This window comes from Limtongia smithiae (genome assembly GCF_038497785.1).
Source record: "Limtongia smithiae strain NRRL Y-17922 unplaced genomic scaffold V1518scaffold_11, whole genome shotgun sequence".
Lineage (NCBI taxonomy): Eukaryota > Fungi > Ascomycota > Lipomycetes > Lipomycetales > Lipomycetaceae > Limtongia > Limtongia smithiae.
The window spans coordinates 495,796-520,742 of record NW_027117632.1 but is presented as its reverse complement, the minus strand read 5'-3'; the positions used below and the strand labels follow the sequence as shown (position 1 = coordinate 520,742).

Sequence of the window (24,947 nt, the reverse complement as noted above, 5' to 3'; positions counted from 1 at the left end):
GCTTTTGTTAGGTGTTATGCTAGAATAAATCGGTCTTCTCGTTTGCGTAGGGAGCATAGAGACGTTGCTGTTCTACGGCTGCTGAAGGTCATGAGCTAATGGCCACACTTGCGCACTACAATCTCCAACGGTGGTAGAGAATGCTACTCCAGCGATGAGTAGCATCACGGACAAATAAATGGCCAAGTTGCGAGTGTCGACCGCATTAGCATTGAGGACTGTACGGAAATGCGCGCAATGTGTCCGCGTATCTCGACCGCAGTCGATGGTCGAGAGGCCCAGACCTACCGACGGCGTTGTAGCAATTCGTAACTTGAACTACCACTGAAGGTGACTAGGACTTGACATATTTCACGGCTCTGTCTGCATTGATCTTATTTGACAAAGAGACGCGTAGCTGTTTCATCGCAAATTGTGAAGTTGGCGCGTGGTCGGCGTGCACCACACGCGTCTTCGACGACTGCAACATCCCAAAGATCGGTAACACCTCCACTACGCCCCCAACAGCGGGCTGCCACCGCCCTGCCCCTCCGGTCTCTCCAACCATGTCCTCCGACCTCTTCTACTCCTTCCTGCGCGTGACCACCGCACAACTACTTCGCTCCGCTGGAATTGACCGGTGCTCACCCACGGTGCTCGACACTTTGACCGACCTCGCGGCGCGGTACTTTGCGCTCGTCGCGACGCGCGCGGCGGGGTACGCGGCTCTGTGCGGACGGGCTGAGGTTGCGGTTTCGGATGTGCGAATGGCGGTGGAAGATAGTGGTGGATTGCGGCCGATGAGGATGCTTGACGATGACGGGGAGGAGGATGAAGGACTGCGACGATTCATGGAGTGGTGTGCGACCGCGCCAAAGGAGGCGCGGACAGTGGCGGGGGCAGAGAGTTTGATCGAGGGTATGTCGGATACTGTGCTGTTTTGGTGGATGATCTGAGGTGCTAATGAAGGCGCAGTCCTACTACAGAAACCTGGCAACGCAAACCAGGACGACCGCTTCCGTGGCACGATTCTAGATCCCGCCCTCCTCTCACACACAGCACCAGCAGCAGATGCATCTGACAGCGAAGATACATCCTCCGACGCGATTATCATCAGCGGCGGTCCCGGTCCGGAGCTATGGTGAAGCTCCGCGCCCCCGTACACCAATACCAAAATCAATAGCACACCGCCTCTCACACGCGGCGTCTCTCGGCGTTTTTTTGTCTTCACATTTTCTCTTATTCTTTGTATCATATCTCGTCACATCCGGCACTAAAACAAACACTTTACAGTTACATTGCATCAGAGGGCAGTACACAATATGTCTGCTGCCCTCCTCGCACACACTCTCTATACAACCCTCGACCATCTTACAACACGGTAACCGTCAACAAAAATACATCAAGTCCATGCTTGGCTGGATACATACACACAAAACCGTGCTGGGTTGAAAACAGATACACATTACAAAAACACACACGACGCGGAAGCAAAAGCACAAGCGCACGCACCCCAAACAGAAACACGTCCCGACAAATAAGCCACACATATACTATACAGTACAAACAAAATACACACATATTGTTAGTACACAGCAGGATTTGCTAGAACTATACACACAAAGAAGATTATACCGGCGTCGTCGCAAGCTCTTGCTGCATTGCCTCAATGATGTCGTCGGGGACGACACTGAACTCGTCGTTATTTGCAATCAGCATGTTCACTGCCTCGATCGCGAGGAAGTGGCTGTCGCCGACAAGCCCGCCGATCGCGCCTGACGTGGGAACGATAACCTGATCCTCTTCGCCGGCGTTCGCCATAGGCACGATCATCGGCTGCTGCTGCGTCGGGTCGTCTTCCATGTTCTGCGGGAGATAGAGGATGTTCGGCGTGATCACCGTCGAGATATTATGCCGGTCCATCTTCGAGCCCGACTCCTCGTCCACGTGCGAGAACGACGCGACCCAGAGCAAAAAGTTGAAGATTATCTCCATGGAGTCGCGGTGTGCGCGCGGTAGCGTGCAGCAGCAGAGGTGCAGTACGCGGAGCCGCGTCTCGTCGTCCGGTATCCGCTGCGATGCAAGCCAGATTTTGTACATCCGAAAGGTAAGTAGTGGGTCCGGCAGATCGCGCAGGAATTTCTTCAGCAGTGCAGCGAGTTGCACTGGGCCCTCCGCATCGAGGTCCACTCCCATGCGCGGCGCGTTCGCCGACTTGTTGATACCTTCCGTGAGCTCCTTCAGCTTCCGAATATTACCATTCTTGCGGAATACGCCCTCGACCGACATGTCTTTCCGCCGCATCGCGGTGATCACGTCGTCCAAGAACGCCGGAACCCGTAACGGGCCCGCGCCGACACCGAGCTCGGACTTTGTCCCGCTGCGTTCGACGAGAACGTCCAGCGCGACGTTGAATACACCAGGCGGACTAACAGCAGCAGCAATCATGGCCGCATTCGGCGTCCTCCGTCGTAGCTTCTCATGTCCGCCAGCGGTAGTAACAGTTGAGGTCGTTGAACCTCCTGGCACAATTTTACTCGTGTTGCCGTTCGCAGGACTCGGACTCTTAGAAAACGCTTTGCTCACCTTATCCCAGAACCCGGACTTGCTCGCATTAGATGGCGACATCGCACTCGGCGAGTCGCGAATCATATCATGTAGCTCCTTTTCCGAAAAGTACGGCGCGAGAAGCGGCTGTAGTAATCTCATGGCTCTCCGTCGCATAAACGCGTATTCGTCGTCAGTTAGCTCGGAGAAAAACTTGCGCGCGGGTAAATCGACGTGCTCCGTGTGGATTGAGTCGTCAATCTTTGACGGAAGCACATATGACGATATCGACTTTTCGTACAGGGACGGCGGATGAGAGTCACCCGTGCTCCCGATCAAACCGTTCGTAGGTGTCTTTGACACCAGCTTCGTAGTCTGCCCGCCGCTGCCGAGGATAGACGACGCGCGCCGCTGATGCCGGTACGCGTTTGGCCGCTGCTCGCGCGCTTGCTCGGCAGCGACAATCCGCGGGATGTCGTCCAGCGTGAGGTACTTCTCGCCGAATAGAATATCGTGCTTCTCCGGCGTGCTTGTCGGGAAAGGGCGTGTGCCGGGCAGCTGTGGCGGCGGCGTTCGGCTCGTAGAACCGGCGCGCGAGAGTTCGTGAGGCGGTGTAGCGGCGATTGAAGAGGAGCTGGGGCTTATACTCCGCGGCGCGGAAGAGGAAGTGCCATTCACCACATTCGCAGCAGAAGGCACGCGCCTGCTAGTCGTCGTGGCGCTGCGTTTCCGCCGAGTGCTACTCGGCCTGCGCGAAATCGACGTGGCAGGCGAAACCGAAGCCATGGCAGCATTGTGTCTGTGTTGCTGTGAGGAGTTGGAAGCAGTCGAGTTGTTGTGGGATATCCTCGTCTGCTTCCCCTTTGCGTCCGAGATGGCGCGCTTGAATCGGGTCGAGCGCAGGCGGCGGATGTCAGTGAGTGTGTTCGTGTAGCCCTCAATGGACTCGCGTTTGTCGCTCGAGGCGGCGCGCTGCAGGACGTCGGCGGGCTGCGCAGCTTCGACGTTCTTGTAGACTCGCTGCAGCGCGACGGTGAGCAGGAAGCCGTACTGCTGCAAGCGGGAGACAGCGACGAAGCGAGCGCGTGCCTTGTCATCGGGCCGAACGCAGGTCGAGCAGAGTACAATCTTCTGGCTTTCGCTCCAGAACGCGTTCGGAACCTCGTCAGCAAGGGATCGTGTGCATCGGGTGCAGACAAAACAGCTTCCAGTTATATGCCAGCGTCGGTCTCGACGGTCTTCCGAGTCCGCGAGCGGAGGCAGGCGGATGCACTTGTCCTCGATACCGCGGCGACATGCGACGCATTGATCTGTGATGCTTGGGATCAGCGTAGCGCGAGAGAGCACAGGCGGCGAGTTATGTGAAAAAAGCCAGTCAAGGACGGAATCAAGAGCATGAGAGCCCTGGGTGTGTGAGTCCTCGAGCAGGGCGATATCGAGTGAGTACTGTATGAGGAGCTTAAGGTAGTGGGCGATGGAGGTGACCAGGTCGAGAATGTCCTTCGGCGTTTCTTCCTTGTGCTTGCCGTTGCTCGGCGCCGACTCCTTTGATGCGGGTATGCCGCCAGGTAAGGATGTGAGGAAGGAGACGACGTTCTTGCAGAGGGTCTTTGGCTCCTTGCCGAGGGGCCGAGTAGCGGCCGCGGGAAGGAGCAAGAGGAAATCGATGGCGTTGAAGAGGACGTGGATGCGGTAGATGAGACGACCGGTGTCGAGAACAGAGTCGTAGACCGAGGAGCCGGAGGCGTGCTGGAGCATCTCGGAAATGCATGCTGCAGAGACCTCTTCGTAGCCGCTGAGCACAGTCCAGATGCGATATACACGGTTCTCGACGTCAGCCTGGTGCTGTTTGAGTGACTCGGGGGACATTTCAGCCGCAGATGGTGTCAGGAAAGCATCAGAAGTGGCGGGGTTGGACGGACTGGACGGGGGTATATCGCGAACGAGACGGATGTTCCAGAACTTGTGAATCATGTAGCACTCGGGATGCCAGTGCTCTTGGCGGCCGTTGCGCAGGTTTTCAATGAACTGCTTGAGGATAGCGGAGTTACAGCCCTCGCAGCGGTCGGCGAAGCGGGTAGAGAAATCGTAGTGGCAGTAGACGTTGCCGTCGCGCTCGTAGTAGTTGTCGTCGGCGAGGAAGACACGGTGGCAGGTTGCGCAGGCAAAGTGCTCGAGGTGGTACTTATGGCCCACAGCCATGACGTAGTCGCCGCGAAGGGCGTTGCCGCAGACGTGGCAGAGCAGGGACTTGCGGCGGAAAAAGTCGTGCTCGCAGAGCGGGAGCGCAGATGCGGCGGACGGAGGAGGCTGCGGCGGGGGGTATGTGGAAGGGTCGGCCGCGGCGGAGGACGCCGCTGTGGCTGCCACCGCGGCGTCAGTCGTGGGCTCCGGGGATATATCTGAAGGGGGCGGGGGGAAGAATCTGTCCACGACGGGTTTGCCGCAGTCCTGGAGGGGGGTGTCAGCGGGAGAAGGGGGCGAGAAGTCGAGTGTCACATCTACGCACCGCACAGACGAAGCAAGCCTTGTGGAAGACTAGATCCATAGCGCGGATGGTCGGGGCGGTGAGCGGAAGACGGCATGCCGCGCAGAGACGGGCCGCGCCGAGGGCAGAGGAGGCGGGTGACGAGGCGGAAGGGGAGGAGGAGGCGGAGGAGGACAGGCGGGACGCGTCGTCGTCGGGGACGGCCAGCGCGTGCGGATGGCGCTGGAGCGCAGCAGCAGGAGCAGCAGGAGTCGCGATGGCGTCTGGCTCCTTGGACGCGTCGAGCTGCTGCTGCTGGGGGGGGTGGGAAAGGAGCATTGCCGGGGAGGCGCGGAAGGAGAGTGCTGCGGAGAGTCGCAGGAGGCCGCAAGAGCGCGTCGACGCCGCCAAGAAGATCGCGAGACGCGCGGAGGAGCAGCGGTTCTGCGCGCAACGGCGGGAAAGCAAAGCAGCGGCGTGAGATCGAAGGTGTTCGTCGCGCGCGAAACGCGGCGGGGCATCAATAATCAACCACTCCGCCCGCTCACAGCGAGTCACGCGCAGACACAGTCACACCCACGCCGCAAGCCAAGCGAGCTGCCAGCCCTAGCCCCGGCAATCTGCCGCTAGTCCGTCCCTGGCCTAGCGCCTCGCTATTGTCCTCGTCTCCCCAAATAAGCTGTTCCCATTGCGGCATCTGCACAACACGCACAAGCCCCATCACCGCAGCAGCGCCTCGCACTCACCGCGCACCCGCGCCGCGTCCTCGGCCTCCACCCCCGCCGACGCCAGCTCCCGGTCCACAACAGCCCATTCTGCATGCGCACCCGCCGCGTCGCCGGCCGCCAGCAGCCGCCGCAGCACCCGCGCTGTGCCCAGAGCCCGCGCCAGCACCGCCCGGCGCCAGTGCTCATCCATCGCTGCCTGCTGGGTGTCCTCGGACGCTCTATCCCCCGGCGTCACCAGTGCCGCGCTCAGTGACGCCGACATCTCCGCAATGTGTTCGATGGCCGGTGCCAGGCTAGAGGTGCTCGGCTGCAGCGGCTCCATGTTGCCCCGCATGCTCTGGATCGTCTCCGTCGCCGTGATTAGTTTGCTGTAGTTGTCGTACACCAGTGCCTTGCCCTCCCCATCCAGGCTCCGCATCTCATGCAGCAGCCCATTCTCCCGCCGCAGCACCTCCGCCATGCTGCTCTCGCGCACCACCTGGTCCAGCCACACGTCCACGTCGAAGTCCGTCCGGTCCAGCTCTGACAGCCCAACCCCGGCGGTGTATCGGTCCTGACCCAGTGCGTAGAACTCGCGTAGTGCATTGCGCCGTGCGGTCGATACTGTGCTGCTCGTCGTCGGTGTAGACGCTCCGCTTGCGCTACGATTTGGTCCTCGGGGTGTGCCATTTGCTGGTCGTGGTAGCAATGCACTTGATGCAGATACTGTGCGTGCTGGAGTCGTTGGCAGTCCCGCTGCTGCCATATCAGCCGACACCGACGGCACTACTGCGCCCGTTGATTGTGCCATGTCGATTCCAACCACGCTCTCCCGTGTGGTAAATTTGACGATGCTAACGGCAGTTGTCCTTCACCGCTACGCAACGCCGTCTTGCGGTCTTCAAACCTTATTCGTCTTCCATGTCCCAAACTCCTCCAAGACAATCACCCTAAACACCACGACCCCCCCTCCACCATACACACAATGATCCGCCTGAAGCTCAATCCTTCCTCTGCGTCCGCTTCCAAGGACCCCCAGACTCCCGCCGGCACTCCTGCCACCGCCAAACCGAAGAAGAAGAAGTCCGCAAAGGCGGCTGCCAACGATGCAAGCGACTCCTCCATCCCCCCGGCGTCTATCGCCACGCCTGCCGCCGCGACACCGCTGCCAAAGATCAAGGTCAAGCAGCCAAAGAAACCGAAAGTCCACCTCACAGCTTCCTTCCCGCCGCTTTCGGCCTCCCCCACCGTCTCCACGCCACGCATATCAATCAAACCGCCACTGCAGATCCCACCCACCCGCGTCCCGCGCATTCGCGTAAAGCCAGTACGCCAGCCCGGCCAAGGCTACGACTCTGAGGCACCCGATCGCGAAGACGATCCGCTTATCGAAGAAGGTATCATTCTCCGCTTTGAGATGGAGAGCTTTTCGCCGGCAGAACAGCTCATTCGAACGCCGTACCTCGAGATCCTCGCTGCCGCCGTGCAGAACCAGCACGGCTCTGAACTCAGTATGGTCTGGATAAAATTCAAAGATTCGCGGCACGCGATCGTCGGCATTCGCGATAAGGTCTTCTATGCCGTGCTCGTTGATCTTCCAGCCATCATCGAGGCCCAGAAGACGCTCGACAAGAAGAACATTTACAAAGTCGCGGACATCTGCCAAATGCTGCTTATCCTCGAAGAAATAATAACCGAGGACCAGGTAGTCACTTACCATTCCTACATCCTGCCCGACTCGGAACTACAAGCACCAGACCGTAAGGGCAACCGCAAGGAAGAACTGCCATACCCACATGGCATCACGCCGCCAATGCGGTTCGCGCGGCAACGCAGATTCCGCAAGCGTGTGTTCAAAATCGTGGAGGAGCCGCCAAAGCCCAAGGAGAAGCCGCTACCCAAAGTCATCATCAAGACGAAGTTCAAGACAGAGGACGAACCTGCCGAGGGCAAGCTTGGCGCGTTCGAGAGCTCCGGCACTCCCTTCGGTGCTGCTGGTTCCACAGGAGTTGCTGATAGCGTACCGCAAACACCCGGCACGGAATCCGTTCGCGAAGGAAGCGTCGCGTTCAGCGACACCGAAACAGGCTACAATATGCTCGGCGGGTATAATCAAGACGAGGGCACCGACATCGGCGACGAGATCGAGTCTCTCTTCGGCAACGAGAGCGACGACGATGAGGAAGATGATGACGACGACGAGGAAGAAGACGATGATGACGACGACGACGGAAAGAAGCGTGCTAGCAAGATGGACGACGAGGAGATAGAGGCGATACACCACCTTGAGTTGCTCAAAGAGGAGATTGCGGAGCTGGAGACTACCATTGAGAGCAAGGAGAAGGATGCGGAGCATGCGTCGAATCCTATCCTTCGCAGCAGATTTTTGGATGTCGTTAAGAAACTGCGCAAGGAGCTCGCGCTCAAGAAGGCCGAGCTCGAGGACGGCGACGACGCGCCCGCGGGCTAGACACAGTACACAGGCGCGTATACACTACCCATCTACAATCATTGAAACATGGCTTCCACAAGTTGCTCTGGCTCATGTGCGCGTTATGTAAACGCGGGTAACCCACCACCCGCCAAACCTCCCAACGCAGCGCCAACTTCGCGGTCCCAAGCACCACACGCCAGCGTCCCCTACTAAAAAAAAAATCCCACCAGCCAACCCGTTCCCGATGGGCCGGTGACAAAGTACAACCACACATATCCACGATGCCTCCCGTCCGCTCTGCCAAACGTGGCTCCGCTGCGGACTCCGTCGCTGCAGCCGCCTCTGGGGACGACGGCACCGCTGCCGCTGGCAGCAGCGCGCGCCCGTACACGACGCTCCCGCCGTCGCCGCCGTCGTCGTCTACATCATCCGCGTCAGGCTCAATGCATTTCCTCGAGAACCTGAGCAAGGGCGCACGCGCGTTATACACAAAGATGCTCGCAGCCACGCCGGACGGACGTCATGTCTTCACACAGTCTGAGATGACGTCCCTATCCGGCGCGAGCGATATCGTCAAGCTCATGGAACTGATTCAGGAAAACACGAATCTCGGTCTAGTCAAGATGGTCAAGCAGGGCGATGATCTTTGCTACCAAGTCATCCGTAAAGAAGAAGCCGAGAAGTATGCATTTCTTGCCACACCCCCTGCATGCTGCGACTAACACTCCACAGAATACAGTCTATGAACAAGGATGAGGCAATGGTCTACTCTTACATCGAGGCCTCTGGCACAGAAGGCATATGGACAAAGACCATCAAGGCGAAGACGAACCTGCATCAGTCGGTCGTGCAACGATGTCTCAAGAGTCTGGAAAGCAAACGGTACATCAAGAACATCAAGTCGGTCAAGTATCCGACCCGCAAGATATATATGCTCGCGTCGCTGCAGCCTTCGATCGACGTCACCGGTGACCCATGGTTCACGGACTCCGAACTCGATACGGAATTCGTATCAACACTGCTCGCCATCATCCGCGACTTTATCGCCTCCGAATCTCTCCCCAACGAGGACGATAAACCTCTTGCGCCCGTGATCTCAACCCGCAAGAAGTCGCGCAAGTCCTCAAAGTCATCAGCACCACCTCCACAGATAGTCTACGACCAGCTTTCCTTCCCCGCCACATTCACTCGATACCCCACACTCGCACATATCCACGACTTCGTGCAGACCTCCGGCGTCACCACCGTCGAACTCTCGCAAGCAAATATCAAAGCCCTCGTCGATGTGCTTGTTTACGACGGCAAGATCGAGTCGCTCGACAACGGCGTCTCTTTCATGGCGATCCTCGGCGCACCCGACACGAACGACACCCGCGGCGGCGCCGGCGCCACGACGATAGAGTCCGGCTCGGTGTTTACAGAGTCGCCGTGCGGTTTGTGTCCCGTATTTGACCTGTGCAAAAAGGACGGCCCGGTTAATCCGGAGGAATGTGTATATCTAGACGAGTGGCTTGTACAATAGTGTATGAATATCGTTCGCGGCGCGGACAACAGCAACGACAACGGTGCACTGGGACTGGCGCGTTCACTTTACTTCTGGCTGCTTAATTTTGTCTTTTCTGCTTGCGGATTTTTGGAGTAAAAGTTAGATTTAACTTATAGTATTGTTTCATGCATGAGCTCGTATGTACAGGATTTATGAGAGGAACTCCGTGAGTCATCACATATATGATACAAGTCCGCCACAATCTACTCCCAGAATTTCCAGAAACTGGGCTTCTGGAACGCCGCATCGTGCCGTTCGCGCGCGGGTAGCCACTTCTTGACCTCCTCTGCGATCTCGAGCGCCGCGTCCGGAGCCTCGTATCTGCGGCCGTACACTTTGACGAACTCCCCTTCGGGGTCCATTAGATAAAAGAAAATCGAGTGATCGACGATGTAGTCCTGACCGGGTGTGATCTCTGGCGGGGTGGAGAAGTACACGCGGTAGGCTTTGCATGTGTGCTCGATTTCCTCGTAGGTGCCAGTCAGGCCGACGATGCCGGGGATCTCGAATTCTTCGAGATATTTTTTGACGACATTGGGCGTGTCACGGAGTGGGTCGCAGGTGATGAAGATTGGCTGGATCTCGACATTCTGTTCTTTGAGTTCTGCGGTGGTTAGTACAGCGAATTACCCATCACAGCGAAGCACGTACTATTCACGATGATGGCCATCTTATCCAGTTCCTCGGGGCATATGTCCGGACACAGTGTGAATCCAAAATAAATCTACCGTCGTCAGTTCTTTTCTTTCATGGCGAATTCCGAAATGTCCATACCAGACTGAACTTGTTCTTCAAATCGTCCTCCGTGAACAGGTTTCCGTTCTGGTCAGTCAACTGAAACGGTCCACCAATCAACGCTTTGCCAAAAGACTCCCGCTCCCGCTCCTCCTCTGCAGACCTGTGTTAGTATCTCCAACTTCGAGATAGTTTGTGTCGCGCACGTACTGAATGCGTCGACAGCCTTTTGCACGCGGCGACGGTAACTGATGAGCATTGCGAGACCGAGAAGAAAAATAACCATGCCGCCGACATTGAAAAACTAGTCTCGTCAGTGCCAATACGTTACGAAGCAACGTGCTCACGAACATACCCCGAGCGGGTTCTTCTTCGCCTTCCGACTAACGCGAATAACTAGCGGATCTTCCCTCTTCTCCTCACCCCCTGTCGTCAGCGATGCAGTCGCTTTGACACTCTCGTCCTTCACAGCCGCCTCTGCCTTGACCTCGGCTGCGACCTCGGCCGCCGCTTCGGCGCGCGCTGCTTGTGCGTCCTCGGCCATGGGCCGCCGAAACGACTTGACGAGATCGTCGATGCTTTCCTCATCAGCGGGGAGAGACGCCTTTGCGTCACTGCTTGGCGAGGATTTATCGACGGCGTCCTTCCGGGGAACACTTGTGGTTGAAAAAAAACGCGAACGGCGCTGCGATAGGCGCAAGAAGGATTCGGCTGTTGCTATGCTGCGAATGCCAAAGGCAGCGGAGCACTGTGGTATCCGCACCGCGAACGCGGCGCGGTGGATAACGATGCTCGTGCCATGGCGCAAGGTTAGTGGCGCGAGAGTGAACCGAAGGCCAAGCATCTGCTGGTGGTGTGGTGAGCAGCTGCTGGGAAAACTGGTGATGACCGCGGTGGTGGTGGTGTGCACTGGGATGGCGAGAACTGAGGCAGTGCGACCATGCGCCACGCACGACCCCTGGATTTCAGTAACTTGATGCCCTCTAGTTCACGATACATCATCCGGACCCGGCAGCAGCTTCAATTCGCTCAACAATGCCTCCATCAGCGGCGGTTGCCGTTGATCCGGATATAGACGACGGCGAACTAGTCACAGATCCAGATGCTCATAAGGTCCGTTCTCACCAGATCACTGCTATACCGCCTAACTAACGCTCCCCCACCAGCTCTGCTATCTCATCAAACGCCATGCCCCCGCCGCAGAGGAAATCTCCACACCTTCTCGCCGCACAAAACGTGCACGCGTGGTAGCGTCCGTGACTACTGCGTCACCAAAAGACCCGAACAACCCATTCATCCCGCTCGACGCCTCACTGCACGAATTACCAGAACACGTCGCTCTGCGCTACGAGCTCTGCAAGACGCACCTCGCGACGGTACAGACCAAGGCGGACGCGGTGTTGCACGACGCGGATAAGTCTGTCGTTGCGGACGTGACGGAGTATATCGCAAAAGTTGCAGAGTATGACGCTGATTTCTACACTACGGTGCCAGTGGGCTTGGTTCTTGCCGGCGCGAATATATCAAATCACGCACGGCTCTTTCAGCATCTTGCGAAGCATGTCGATACAACGCATGCGGGTGAGACAGTTACAGTGTCAGTCACTTCTCGGGACGCGGGCGGGATCAGGGATTTCTTGCGGTGCGTAGTGACCCATGTTATGAAGCAACAACGAACCGACGATGATGAGGACGAAGATGAGCTTACCGCACCCGCCGCCGTTGCCGGACCAAGCGCCGCTAAAGACGGCAAGTACGAAGAGCAAGCGGTGCTTAAGTTACGCACCGCAAACACCCTTGCAGCGGAGGGCGTGGTTGACAAGCGGATGAGCTATGATCTCGACGTGTTGGTGGACTGGTATCGTGCGCAGACGGTTGTGAAACGGATCGCGGTGATTGTGCAGGATGCGGATGGGTTTGATGCGGTTTTGCCTGAGGCTATACGCATGCTCCAGTATGTTCTCTCTTCTTGCCGCATCGTGGCACAGGCTAACATGAAAAAGTTTGTACCGCGACCGTCTCCCGTTCGTCCTTCTTCTAGGCGTGGCCACGACGCTGCCGATATTTAACACGAAGCTCCCGAAATGGGCGATTCGCATGATCGATTTCAAATGCTTTGACGTGTTACGCACGGATTCAAGTTTATCCGCTCTGATTGACGGCATCATGCTATCACCCGAAACCCCGTTCCTCGTCGGCCCGCGTCTGTTTCGCTCGCTCTTGAAAAGGTACAACGCACAGACGCGCCGGTTAGAGACGTTCACGCAGGCGATACAGTATTCCATAATGGCGCACTTCTTCGCCAATCCGCTGAGTGTGATGCTGTCCCCCCCACCTTCCATCGCGATATCTGATGATCACATCACTGCGCTGCGCGCGATCCCCTCGTTCCACGACCACATCTCACGCCAACTCGACCTCGCCAAAGATGGCTCCGCCGATGCCGCGCGAGAGGTTCGCGCACTACTCACCAGCCGTACGGCCCTCGTCTCCTTCGTCGAGACGCAGCGCCGTGCGCTGTTTGAGACCTTTTTCGAGAACCACAGGGCTGCGGTGTGGATGCTGGAGATACTACAGAACGCAAGCACAACGTACACGCTGCTTACGCCAAAGCGCGGAGTCACGCAGATGTACGCGGACGCAATCTCGGGGCGGTTGCTCAAGCCAGGCGGCATGGTGGACGAGTTACTGCAGTTCACGACGAAGATGAACGCGGATACGATCGACGCCCTCGCTGCGGCGGTCGACGCACGTTTTCCAGATACCCATCCCGTTGTCCAGATGAAGCGGCGGTGGAACATCGAGGCTACAAAGGGCAAGGCGCAGCACCTCAAGCTGCTCGCCGTGATTCAGAACGACTTGCGGGAATTGTTCACAGCGTCACTAGGATCATTTGAGGATATACCGTTTCATGAGTTATTCGTGTTCGATGAGGTCGCCTTGTGCGAGGCCGCGTTTGCGCCGCTGTATCGGCCCGCGATTGAACGCGCGCTGATGACGCCAGAGACATATCTCGGCACTAGAGCGACGTGCGAGGACAGGCTTGAGAAGCCATTGATTTCATATGCGTATGCGCTGTACAGGGATTCGGGGCAGCTTGTCAACGTGGCGGATTTCTGGACTGCGTTCCACGAGGCCGTGGCTGGGCGAGGCGCAAACGTGGATGGGGCCGAGGGAGATGCGTACAGCGCGAAGAATACGGTGGCATGGTTTTACAAGGCGGTCAATGAGCTGCAATATCTCGGCTTCCTGCGCGAGACGTCGACAAAACGTAAAGACGCATCGTCTGTGTCTATTCTGCAAAAACTAGTCTGGGATGGGCTATGAGTTGACAATGATCCCGAAAAATTATGCAGACAAAAATATATTTTCCAAACAAAGTAATGCCATAATAAATGAATCTTATAATAACTTGTCAGACTACCATTCATGCCCGCCCAAGGTCTTCCCTCCGGAGAGGTATAAACAACAAGGGTTGAGATCATCGCATAGATCATCTCTACATCTGCAAGAACCACAAGGGCCCAATGCAAAATGCAAAAGAAAGGATCCCCAAACGACATCCACGGAGCGACCGACAGTCCTCTCAGAAGAGAGGAAATAAAACTGCCAACCGGTATCCGCGGCGCGCCATGCTGGAAAAAAAAAAGGTCCTCACTCGTGGACATGAAGGTGCGCAGCTCATCAACCAAGTTGGATTCAATGGCTTCTTTGAAGAATTCAAAGAAAGACGTTACCTATAGAAATGATCCTACTGCGGAGGGAGTTAGCCATCTAACGACACACGCCGTAGCCAAAAGCAGGAGGGGGGGATCTTACTGAAGTACGTCGACAAAGAAAAAAAAAAGAAAACGAGAAGGGCGGGCGAAGCAATCACTTATATAGAGCCTCAGGCGGCTCAGGGGGAGCTGTGGAACCCTAATTTCTTGAAAATTCTCTCCTCCCAACTGCGCCCTAACAGGACTAGCATAACCCTAACGCAGTCACGCACCATCTTGCTGCTGCGCGGACGACGCAAACTCAAACCCGCTCAGTGCACCGCCGAGCGAGAGAGCACGATCACGACGGCATCGAACCAACTTCTCGACACCACTACCCCGCTGCCACTCCCTCCGTCTGCCGTTCCCGTCCCTTTTTTTTTTGCACATATACGACATGCCGGAGACACACAGACGTAAGTGCTGGAGATGCGCCACTGGAGCTGCGCGAACATGGTGCTGACGAAGGCATACAGTTTACGTTAAGGGCAAGCACATCGCGCACCAGCGAGGCAAGCGAAACAGCCATCCCGGTGTTTCCCTTGTTCAGATCGGTATGAGAGTACTCCAGGGATTCGATGTATGAGTGTGTTACTGATCGTCGTGCAGAGGGTGTTGCGTCGCCGAAGGAAGCCGCGTTCTACTTTGGCAAGCGTATCGCCTACGTCTACCGGGCGAAGAAGGAGATTAAGGGCTCAAAGATCCGTGTTATATGGGGGTATGTTTCGGTCAGTGCTATTGAACAAGTAAACAGTGCCTAACAATCTTACAGCAAGGTTACCCGCGCCCACGGCAACGGCGGCCTTGTCCGGGCCAAGTTCCGATCCAACCTCCCCCCCAAGACGTTCGGCGCGAGCGTCCGAATCATGCTCTACCCATCAAACATCTAAATATCTCATCCCCAGGTCTCAAGGTTGTCGTCGGGTGGTGAACTCTGTGTGTTCTCGTGTGTGGCGCGCGGGCTAGGTAATTCGAGCACGGCAGGCATGCAGACACGGCAGGGTGGAAGCCGGGCGAGGAATGAAAAGTACGGCGTATTGTATTATATTGAAATACACAAAGTGCAGTGAGCCACGGCTCGAGTATGAATATTTAGTGGGGGCACTGGTGAGAATGAAATGCGTAGATTGATCGTGTATGTACAGCAGCTAAGGATGACGGCCACTAGAGGTACTGGCGGCGGAGAGGAGTGCCTAGTGGTGTGCGACAACATGCCGCCGGGGCGTCTCGACGACGAGCTTCTGGGACTGGTACATCTGGCTGATGGTGGTCTGGCGCTTGAGAAGGGCGAGCTGGGACTCGGCTTCGTTGAGAAAGGTCTCGACGGCACGGGGATCGGCGGCGTCGCGGTGGGCGCGGAACGCGTCGCGAGTGCGGCGCAGCGCGTACTCGCGGAAGTTGTAATCAGAGAAGAGGCGGGATGTGCGGAGCATGCTGCGGTACAGCGCGAGAGTCGCGGGAACGTGGGTCCCGTGGGAGTGGACGACGGCGGCGGCGGCGGTGGCGGACATCGCGGTTCGTGCAGCGACAAGACGGAGGAGAGTAGCGTGGGGTGCTGTTGGATGGTGCGATGATCTACTGCGGAGGCGCTGGATGCAGAGTGAGGGGATGGCCGATCGAAGTCCGGAAGACCTGTGTGGCGAGCGGTGAAGATGACAATTCGCGAAGGCCCAAGAATCAGAGTTCTGACGGTGGGTTAACTCCGGCTCCGAAGCTCGGCTCAAGGTTCAAGCACAGCAAATTAGCCAGACCCCTTTAAACCGGCGAAGTCCACCCGCAAAACCTTCCCCACATACCACATCGCGCACCTAGACGTCACAGAGAAGCGCAGTCAGCTATTATTGGATGGCTATCTAGTCAGCCATTGATGCAAATGATATACGATGTTAATATATAATAGTATACAGGCCGACAACAGCCGCAGGCACAGTGGGAGCGGCGCCGCGAACGCGCGAAACTAATCCGAATCCGCGCAGCCGGAACTCTATCAATATGTGCCTTTGAAAACCTTCCTTGCGCAGTAACTTTGAGTGGCGCGCCGAGAACGCGTCGACCGGCGCGCGCAAGGAGTCCAGAGCCCATTGTGTCTTCGAGAGCGAGCAAGGAGTGTGCCGCAGATTCCATTCGTGTACTGGCGGCGGCGGGGACGTGTGATGTGAAAAAAATACTTTTGATCCATATATGTAGCGCCGGAAGTAAGTGATACTTTTGGTGGTGGGAGTAAATATACAATTGGGCCGCTCGTTAGTCGAGACGCACTCTGGCGACGCGACGCGTCTCGAGACGGGTGGCCAACTAAGCGTGCCATCGCGAGGACGGCAGGTCAAGGGGGGTGATACCGCTGGAGGAGCCATGCGGGGCCACGGCGTCGAGGGTACGTCTCATCGTGTATTTGCCTGTCGCCGCCACGCTCTTAGTAGGGGGTCGCACAAAGGGGGATATGGGCTTTGACAGGCCGGCCCCTCTCTCGCAGCGCGCGTCGCAACTGGAGATGAGGCAACACAGCGAACTCACACTTTGGACAGAACCAGCCGCCGCCCTGGAACTTGGCGCCGCAGCGCGAGCAGAGCGTGCTCTTGCAGGGCGGGCGGACAGACAGGCCGTTGGCGGTGAGGTCGAGGGTCATGGCGGGGGGCTTGCGGAGAGGGAGAACTGCGGAGGGGCAGGAGCGAGGCACGCGGAGAGGACTGAGGAGCAGACGACGGCGCATGTTATATATACAGACGACGCGTCGGCAGGGCAGCCCAGCTGCGCAGCTGTGCCAGGCCGTGCCTGAGCACCACACACGCGCTTGAGGTCTTGCAGGCGCAGCACCGATAATTAGCATTCCCCCTGATCTTATTATTTACTCCCTGCTCCTGCCAGCCCGTCACGTAACTTCTAGTAGCCCACCGCCTGGATCGCCTTGCTCGAGAACAAGTCCGGCCCCTTGATCTTGCGCACGACAAAGCCTGGCAGCAGCGTCGGCCCAAAGAACGGCAGCGGCACCACGCCAATCGCCTTCTTCGTCCCCAGCGACAGTGCAATGGCCTCCATGCCGGGCCCGTACGTGCGCAGGCGTGCGTTCGTGTCGCCAGCAGCCAGCGCGGTCACGTTCGCGATGACAGTGGCCACGGCCTTCGCGGCCTTTGCGGCCTGCTTCGTCTCGGGAACGCTGTTGACATCGCCTGCAGCAAACACCGCGTCGTCGCCGTGGACCTGCAACGTGTCGCGCACTCGCACACGACCCGCCGCGTCACGCCACTCTGGGGGCGCAAACGCAGCATTGGGAGCGGGGGACAGACACACAAACACCGCGTCTGCAGCGAGCACTTCTTGCTGTGCCTTGCCGCCGTTGGGCGTCACCAAAACCGTGCCGTCGCCGCGATCCTCGCCGCGCGCGTCGAAGATAAACTCAACGCCGAGCTCCTCGCCCAGCGCCCTCACCTTGTTGCGAAACTTGTCGACGTAGGCGTCGGTCAGCGGGAGCCGCTCGGAGTGCACGAGGGTGACCCGCTTCGCGTCGCCGTAGTGGTCCTTGATCTCTGCCGCGAGCTCCGTGCCGACGCTGCCGCCGCCAATGACGACCACGCTCTTCGCGGCCGAGATCTTTGCACGCAGGTCGGCAAAGTAGCGCAGCACCGCGTCGTGGTCGTTGGGAGGGTTGTTCGGGGCGCTCCAGATCTGGCCAGTGGCAATGACCTACGAGGTATAATTAGCAAGGTACGCACATTCCCCTGAACCCGGACCACAGCATGCACTCACGAGAAAATCATAACGCAGACTCGCCCCGGTTTCCAACCGCACCGTCTTCGCCGTCTTGTCGATCGCCACCGCGGTGCCCTTCACGACCTTGCCAGCCGACGGCTTGCTCGCGAATATCTTGTCGTACGGACGAATATACCAGCTCGCCACGTCGTCCACCGAGTTCCTGATGTTCACCGGAGGGAACAAGAAATCGTCCCGCGATGTCACGAGCGTGACATGTAAATCCAATGTCTTGCCTGCCGCCGTCGCGGCGTCGAAAAGCCCCTTTGCGATATTTGCGCCGTACACGCCACCGCCAAGCACAATAACCTCCTTGGGCATGTTGAATAGGAGAAGCAGTCGAATATCGATGCGTCTCTTTGTATCCTGCCCCGGCGGGATTCGCTCGCTTCTTATACTTAGACGCACAAGCACCGCATCCCTCGACGGGCGACTTCCTCCGCACCGGGTTCAGCGCCACTTGCATTTTGTTCGTGTGCACGGTGATCGCTCCCTGCACAAATCCCGCGCCGCTTCGCACATATGGCTGACACGCCCCCCCCCCCCCCCCAATTTCAAGTTGCTGACAACAGCAGGCCGACTCCTGCCCTTCTAAGCATCCCGAATTGACTGAATTTGTAAGCCTTCATAAGCGCCTTGAAAACTCCATGCTCGGCTGCAAGAACAGCGGCACGCTTACGGATACTGTGGGGCGAACCGGTGGTCTTCTCACCGACTGGCCGACAGTGGTGACCGCGGTCGGGCCAACTCCGCCAAACGTTATTTCACATCGCCATCGCCGCGCCGGTCGGATCATCTTATTGTCCGCCGGTGCCCGGCATTCCAACAATGGCCGGCGTACGCGCTATTCTCCCCGCGGTCGTCTACACTAATTCAACACCGACCTAAACCATATATTCTGAGCACGTGCACCTGGTCTGCTAATGACGAAGCTTCGCTACTACTCCCTCTCATTCTAGCACATCTCAAACCCCAATCTAACACCTACTCTCATCACATATACTTCCTGAGGCAAGCAATATAGCAAATGCACACATATGTCTTCTTCGTCTTTCTTTTCACCATCTTCTGCCTTGTCTTTACTTTCAATATCTTCACAAGATTATCGGAATCTCGCGGAGAGCGGATATATTCCCATTTGCGGAATTCCAGAATCGGGAGTACTTCAGCAGATAATATAGACTTGACATCGCCAACGCTGCAGGAAGCATGTATTTTCCCGTATCGCGAGCGAGGGTATACCACAACACAACAGAACGCGAGCACACAACATTAAACAGTGCCCCAATGGAAATACACAGAACACAAATCGTGGTATGAGAACTCTCGCAAACAAACGCGCATGAAATCGACGACAGTCATCCAAACTACTACGATCCAAACAAGAACAGGAAAAAGCTCTGCCCGGCTTTGCACCGGTTGTGGTGACGCGCATCCAAAACGATATTTCAGCAGCAGAACCGGTGCGGACAACATGCGTCCAAACAATATAATCTTCGGCAACGGGGTATCAGACGTACACCTCGTCGCTCTCGTCAACAACTGTGACATGTCGCAGCGCCGGCCCCGCCGGCGCTGATGGCTGCATCGGACGCGCCGGCGCCGCCGGTGGTGCGGCGTGTTTCGTCGCCCGACTGCTCACGCGGCCCCGGGTCAAGAACGGGAACGGGCAACAACACACTGTCGCGAAGAAATCTTCGCACTCGGCAAGGGCGCTCGTACGCTCTGCACCAGAACTGCGGTTGGCCGCTGTCGTCATCGTCCGAGGCGGGGGGCTGTAGTGCATAAAAATTGGGACGTCATCCGGATCCATACGAGGTCGAAAAATGTCTTTGACCTTGATCGCCATATTGTTAGCACGCGACACCGACTACAGGCGTCAGGACGATGTACCTTTGTAGCGAACTTGTGCGCCAACTTCGATACCGCGTGCTAGAAACGCAGTTATCAAAACTGCAATACACACCGCAGTTTGTGCGTTGCACAACGCACCTTCTCATCAAGCTTCGCGTTCGCTTTGAACAACTCGACAAACTTCGCCATATTATCGCAACAGGAGTGTATTTGTGTCTTTTGTATATATGTGTGTGTGTGTGGAAGAGCGATACGAGCGATTTCTATGGTGAGTACGACAGCAGAAGAATGTGCGGAAGCAGGCGGACAGGGAAAGTAGGTGTGATCCCGCTGATTGCGAAGCGGGCTGCCCACGTCGTAGAATGTGCAGACACGTCGTGGACTAGTCAATATTGCATCAAACACGCTTGACACATGCCAGCGATGGAGCGGCATATTTTATCAGCTCTGCAGGGTGCCAAGTCGCGAGTAGATCAGCTCATTCCGAGCTGTTGCAACGAAAAGATGAAAGGACGACGCAAACTGCCATCATCATTCAAGTCGGACACTGCAATCTCAATGCGCAACAGTGTGTCTCCAACTGTATGCAGCAAATCGGTAGGTATGATATCAGAATGTACAAACTCACATCCTTACCTCCAAGTGCGCTGTACGAGCTCTCGTGAAGTTGTGACATCGCGATCGCTAACTGGAATGGAAGTGTTGCAACTGCCGTATGCACTTTGTTGTCCGATCCCCGACAGCTCATCATCTAGCACCGCGTGGCTCAGCATAGACACTACATGGCCCCTCCACTCCACTTTAACGAATGTGTACTAATTAAAGCTGTACAGGAAAGCAACAATCTCAGCCGGGCCACCGATCTACCATCAATCAATCATCTTCCGCTAAAACAATATAAACGTGATCCGGAAAACCCTCACCGCCTGCAAGCCATATAGTGTATCTACTAATCTATACCCCGACTAAACCTAAGTTTTCTTCATCGTCATCGTCTACCTCACGATTTGCTGTCGCTTGGTCACCATGAACTCAAAGAACGCAAATTGTCCCGGGTTCACACCCTTCTCGTAGACAAAGCGGCCAGCAAGGTATGACCCAAAGATCGCCTGGAGATACGCTACGGGAACGCGCTCCAGGATCTTCTCCAGGCCGATAGTCTTGAGCAAAAGTTCGGGAAGCGCTTCCCGGAGAACCCCGTCGCGGAAAGCAGCGTCGTCCCATAGACTGCTCTTCTGCAACTCCTCCTGCAGATCAGTGATCTTATTGGACAGATCGTCCGACAAAATAGACCGTGCGGTACCCGTCGCGGCATGCTCGCGCCAGATCGCCTCGAATTCAAGTCTCGCGTTGGTCTTGATGATCTTCTGCACCTCCTTGACGTACGCCATATAGAATGACGGGAACTTGCCATCCGACACGCACATGTTCTGGTAAAATCCCTCGTCGTCAAACGCGAGCGAAGCAAGCACCTCGAGCGACGAAGACGTGACACCACCCTTGTTGGCGCTAGCGTCCTTGAACACAATCGCTCCCGCCGCCTCGAGTTTGAGCTTCGCCTCCTGCGTCAAGAACAAATTCGCGCCCTCGACGATATACGGAATCACGGACTTGCCATCACGAATCAACGCGGACACGTTATTAATGTTGATCGCCTCTGGACGCCCGCCACATGGAACGAACGTAGTCACGCTCTCCTTCTCGTTGGTGCGAAGGTGGTAGAGGTTGCGGAAGGTCACACCGTTCTCCACGATCTCACCCGACGGCAGACTAATGTCCTTTTCATCGACAAGAACGCGATAGCCAGCCTTGCTCAGCTTGGACACATCGAAGCCGGAAATCATCTCACGCTTCTTGGCCAAACGTACCAACTCCGCCCGATCAAGCCCATTGGGGTCGCACAGCACGCCTGATCCATCCACAATAGCAATGTACTGTTCGTTTGCAAGCAGAATCTCGTTGGATCCGAGATCACCATCTGGGCCACCGGTTTGCAACTTGCGAACCTTTGACCCATCGATATCCAGCTTGCGATAAATACCCTCGACGTACTCACGCACGGAAATACTAGTCATTCCATACTCATCGTGAGGAATACCGCCGAGCTCGGGCGACTTGCCGGTGAAGAACGACTTCCACCAGGGCGCACCGCGGTCTCGTGCATGGAGTGTCGCCCAGTCGACAAGGTTCGCCGTGTTCTCATCAGGGCCCATGAATATGATCTCTTCCTTCTTGTACAAATCGACGATCGGACTTTTGATTCCGGGCGTCTTGCCTGGCAACAACAAGTCGAGAATAGAGTCGATATACTTCTGGAAAGCCACAGTCGCCTTGTCCTGGTACTCGTAGTCGAGCAAGATAACTCCCTTGGCGCCGCCTTCTGGAATATCCTTGTTCTTGCGTTGTTGTGTGTTTGCAAGATTGTAGTTCTCGTCAAACAAGCTGCGTGCGTTCAAGTTGTACGCCTCCTCGCTGCGACTCTTTACAATCCGGATACCACCACGAGCGATATCACGGAACCGAAGATGAAATCCGCGGAACTCTTGTCCAACAAGAAGGAACATGCCAAACAGCGGCTGCGAGTACTCCAAAGGAGGGAGGAACGCCGGATCCAGACGGAAAGACAGGGCGACCTTGGTTGGCGTGTAAAAGTTTGTGCGCAAGACGTGCTTGTTGAAGAGATGAAATGCGTCCATGACCAAGACGTGGTGGTCGTTGATAGCATTACGACGCACAAGCTTGGTCAGCTCCTCATCGGACAGAACGTTGCTCGACTTCAGGCGCTGGTACGACAACGTAGGCAAAAACTCTGTGCCTTCGCCCTCTGACTGAATGTAATGCGTACTTGCAAATGACAAATAGAAGTGGCGCACAAGCTCGAGCTGCGACGAAATGATATCGAAAATGTAGTCGCGAGTGAACGTCTCCTGACGAAGTCGTCGCTTGATCTTGCCCAACACCTCCTGATGCCCAGTGTTGCTCGAATCCAAGATTGAGAGCAAAGACGAATACTCTGAGCCAAGGCGGTTGAGAAAGTGGCTCACAAAGATCGTGACGCAGTGCGCATAAATCGACTCCTGCAAGCTCACCTCGCCCTTGGCAAAGAGCGGCTGGTACAAATTCTTGGGTAAGCAGTACAGCAACGACGCTTCCTTGATAACCTGGTGAATCGAGTGCTCAATCGGAGGATAGTGCGACGATTTTGGCGATGGTGAGAGGTAAATGCACATAACCGTGATGCCGTTTTTGAATTGCTCGACATACTTGCGCGTTGACGTCAAGCCATAGTAATGATAGAGATCGGACAGAGCTGAGAAGTAGTTGTTCGCTGAGCGCTGGCGGTAGGCAATGATCAAACGGCGTTCCTGAGTGCCCTCAATCTCGAACATGTCGATGACTGGACCGGTCGTCTTCTGGCTGGACGCAAGTTTGATAATTGACTCGTAGATAGACTTTGTGTTCGCCGAAGCTTTCTCGAAAAACATGCGGTCCGAGATTTTTTGGAGGTCCGTCTCATCCGGGGAGATTTCCCCCTCAGGAAACTGGCACTTGTAGACAAAGTAGCAGCGGAACTGCTGGGGCTCCTCAGCAGTGACGTCGGCAACAGCCTTCGTCGCAGAGCGGAAAGTTTCGACGCGGTACGCCCGGTCAGGAGTCGAACCATTGAGATACTTAGAGTCAATGCGCTCCTCATACTGTGGACCGGCGAGGTTCGCAACACCGGGAACGCTGGTGTCGATGTAGACAGCACGCTTCTCGTCCTCGCGGTCGAGACGGAGCTCGAGTTTGTGATCCTTGCGCGAATATGCCGCGACCTTGGCGCCATAGATGGAAAGGATGTGGTTTGCGATGGTCTCAACGGACTCGGTGGCGAAATACTGATCTAATGCGGGGTGCGAATGACGTTAGTTGAGCTGAATCACGCTGAAAATAGCACGGCGGAGGCCGCCTGGCAAGTGCGGCGCTGCAGAGTGGGAGGCTCATTCGGAACAAGGTTCGGGCTGTCAAAGCCACCGCTCGGACGCCGGCAGCGGCACGCAGCCCCGCCGCAGGCTAGCGCAGCAGAATGACGTCGGCGAAGCAACGCTGAAGCGGGGAGCCTAACTGCGCAGGTCGGCCGCAACAGCCAACAGGGCAGCGTCGAAGAGGGCCGTGTTGGGACTTGCAAGCAAACACAACTAGAAGGAGGAATAATTACCGTCAATTCCCAGGGTGTTGTAGAACCACTGTAGCGCGAAAATCAAGTCAGCGGTGAGAATCATTACAAACGGGAGAAAGGAGGCGAACAGAAGTACCTTTGTTTCGGCCTCGACTAGAGAGTCGGGAATAAAGGCGCGATGATCGAGCTCATCCATAACTAATATCCGGTGTAGTTAATAGCCATCCAAGCACAATTGACACAGAGTGTATGTCTGCTGTGCCGCTGCGTGCGAGGAGTGTCGTGCGTACGCACCTTCTTCCATCTGAACGTCCTTGCCCGCGAACGGCTTCGCGACGTAGAAAGGCGACGATTCGAGCACATGGGAGCCGTTTCCAAACACGCTGGGAGGTCTAGATAAAGACGACTTGGCGAGCTGGCCGGGGACGGAGAGGTGCATCGGCTGGGGCGAGGGTGTTCCGCGGGCGTCGGGGGGAGGTCGCGGGAGGAGGATAGACATGGTGATCCGAACGATCGAACGAAAGAGATACTTGAGTATATCAATCAGCGCGGCGATATGCTATGCAATGAATAGAAAAGGCTTCGAGGAAGCCTACGGGAAAAGGATAGAGAACGGGAGAGCGAGGGCGTATTTATTTGGAGCCGGGCGGAGTGTGCGTGTCAGATGGACTGGCGGACTGTGACGAAAATAATACGTCCCGCACATGTGCCTGCCAAAACACCTCGTGCCGCTCCTCTTCATTTCTTATTTGGCTTCCCATTCTCCAGCGCGCTGCTCTACTCTACTTCGCCCTCTGTTTCGATCTGCCAGTCCAGCGCTGCCACTACCCGAGACAGTCCCGATCCGGCGACGCGCAGTGTGGGACCAACGTGTTAGTCACAGCAAGCAGCAGGAGTCAGTACGCATTTCTGCCGCCCCGCAGCATGCAGCGTTCCCTGGCCCACCAGCGCAGCGCGAAAACGACGGCGAGCTGTGTTGGGAAGAAGCATCGCATCACAGCGCGAGTCATCTGC

General features: G+C 56.5%; 12 protein-coding genes across 12 annotated transcripts; 5 read left to right on the top strand and 7 right to left on the bottom strand.

The window, feature by feature from the left end:
• Positions 1–161: 161 nt before the first annotated feature.
• On the top strand, positions 162–1,549 carry V1518DRAFT_421402 (uncharacterized protein). The gene is made up of 2 exons (XM_066905213.1): positions 162–897; positions 955–1,549. Exons 1-2 carry the CDS (start codon positions 546–548, stop codon positions 1,122–1,124), a joined length of 522 nt encoding a protein of 173 aa, XP_066757987.1. The 5' UTR covers positions 162–545; the 3' UTR covers positions 1,125–1,549.
• Positions 1,201–5,483, bottom strand: V1518DRAFT_386990 (uncharacterized protein). The gene is made up of 2 exons (XM_066901708.1): positions 5,036–5,483; positions 1,201–4,977 (listed from the first exon to the last, which is right to left on the bottom strand). The coding sequence occupies exons 1-2, from the start codon at positions 5,330–5,332 to the stop codon at positions 1,609–1,611; spliced, it is 3,666 nt and encodes a 1,221-aa protein (XP_066757986.1). The 5' UTR covers positions 5,333–5,483; the 3' UTR covers positions 1,201–1,608.
• V1518DRAFT_421399 (Vps51/Vps67-domain-containing protein) lies at positions 5,484–6,587 on the bottom strand. Its single transcript, XM_066905212.1, has one exon. It carries the CDS (start codon positions 6,509–6,511, stop codon positions 5,714–5,716), a length of 798 nt encoding a protein of 265 aa, XP_066757985.1. The 5' UTR covers positions 6,512–6,587; the 3' UTR covers positions 5,484–5,713.
• A 9-nt stretch (positions 6,588–6,596) lies between these two features.
• On the top strand, positions 6,597–8,250 carry V1518DRAFT_94073 (TAFII55 protein conserved region-domain-containing protein). Its single transcript, XM_066906713.1, has one exon. The coding sequence runs from the start codon at positions 6,686–6,688 to the stop codon at positions 8,168–8,170; it is 1,485 nt and encodes a 494-aa protein (XP_066757984.1). The 5' UTR covers positions 6,597–6,685; the 3' UTR covers positions 8,171–8,250.
• A 165-nt stretch (positions 8,251–8,415) lies between these two features.
• V1518DRAFT_407111 (RNA polymerase Rpc34) lies at positions 8,416–9,656 on the top strand (the record flags this gene model as incomplete). The annotated part of the gene is made up of 2 exons (XM_066901978.1): positions 8,416–8,816; positions 8,867–9,656. The coding sequence occupies 2 exons, from the start codon at positions 8,416–8,418 to the stop codon at positions 9,654–9,656; spliced, it is 1,191 nt and encodes a 396-aa protein (XP_066757983.1).
• A 112-nt stretch (positions 9,657–9,768) lies between these two features.
• Positions 9,769–11,377, bottom strand: V1518DRAFT_421394 (SCO1/SenC-domain-containing protein). The gene is made up of 5 exons (XM_066905211.1): positions 10,771–11,377; positions 10,626–10,719; positions 10,455–10,570; positions 10,332–10,404; positions 9,769–10,284 (listed from the first exon to the last, which is right to left on the bottom strand). Exons 1-5 carry the CDS (start codon positions 11,257–11,259, stop codon positions 9,884–9,886), a joined length of 1,173 nt encoding a protein of 390 aa, XP_066757982.1. The 5' UTR covers positions 11,260–11,377; the 3' UTR covers positions 9,769–9,883.
• On the top strand, positions 11,372–13,813 carry V1518DRAFT_421391 (origin recognition complex subunit 3 N-terminus-domain-containing protein). Its single transcript, XM_066905210.1, has 3 exons — positions 11,372–11,528; positions 11,582–12,369; positions 12,419–13,813. Exons 1-3 carry the CDS (start codon positions 11,451–11,453, stop codon positions 13,740–13,742), a joined length of 2,190 nt encoding a protein of 729 aa, XP_066757981.1. The 5' UTR covers positions 11,372–11,450; the 3' UTR covers positions 13,743–13,813.
• A 578-nt stretch (positions 13,814–14,391) lies between these two features.
• On the top strand, positions 14,392–15,262 carry V1518DRAFT_421389 (60S ribosomal protein eL33). The gene is made up of 4 exons (XM_066905209.1): positions 14,392–14,589; positions 14,650–14,727; positions 14,783–14,891; positions 14,946–15,262. The coding sequence occupies exons 1-4, from the start codon at positions 14,571–14,573 to the stop codon at positions 15,061–15,063; spliced, it is 324 nt and encodes a 107-aa protein (XP_066757980.1). The 5' UTR covers positions 14,392–14,570; the 3' UTR covers positions 15,064–15,262.
• A 104-nt stretch (positions 15,263–15,366) lies between these two features.
• V1518DRAFT_407107 (uncharacterized protein) lies at positions 15,367–15,684 on the bottom strand (the record flags this gene model as incomplete). The annotated part of the gene is made up of 1 exon (XM_066901977.1): positions 15,367–15,684. One exon carries the CDS (start codon positions 15,682–15,684, stop codon positions 15,367–15,369), a length of 318 nt encoding a protein of 105 aa, XP_066757979.1.
• Positions 15,685–17,053: 1,369 nt separating this feature from the next.
• V1518DRAFT_376527 (uncharacterized protein) lies at positions 17,054–18,241 on the bottom strand (the record flags this gene model as incomplete). The annotated part of the gene is made up of 2 exons (XM_066901547.1): positions 17,054–17,854; positions 17,918–18,241. The coding sequence occupies 2 exons, from the start codon at positions 18,239–18,241 to the stop codon at positions 17,054–17,056; spliced, it is 1,125 nt and encodes a 374-aa protein (XP_066757978.1).
• A 1,189-nt stretch (positions 18,242–19,430) lies between these two features.
• On the bottom strand, positions 19,431–20,572 carry V1518DRAFT_457381 (uncharacterized protein; the record flags this gene model as incomplete). The annotated part of the gene is made up of 3 exons (XM_066906572.1): positions 19,913–20,572; positions 19,814–19,852; positions 19,431–19,790 (listed from the first exon to the last, which is right to left on the bottom strand). The coding sequence occupies exons 1-3, from the start codon at positions 20,207–20,209 to the stop codon at positions 19,431–19,433; spliced, it is 696 nt and encodes a 231-aa protein (XP_066757977.1). The 5' UTR covers positions 20,210–20,572.
• Positions 20,573–24,643, bottom strand: V1518DRAFT_421377 (Glutamate/Leucine/Phenylalanine/Valine dehydrogenase-domain-containing protein). The gene is made up of 4 exons (XM_066905208.1): positions 24,228–24,643; positions 24,070–24,131; positions 23,973–24,000; positions 20,573–23,657 (listed from the first exon to the last, which is right to left on the bottom strand). Exons 1-4 carry the CDS (start codon positions 24,430–24,432, stop codon positions 20,770–20,772), a joined length of 3,183 nt encoding a protein of 1,060 aa, XP_066757976.1. The 5' UTR covers positions 24,433–24,643; the 3' UTR covers positions 20,573–20,769.
• Positions 24,644–24,947: the final 304 nt, after the last annotated feature.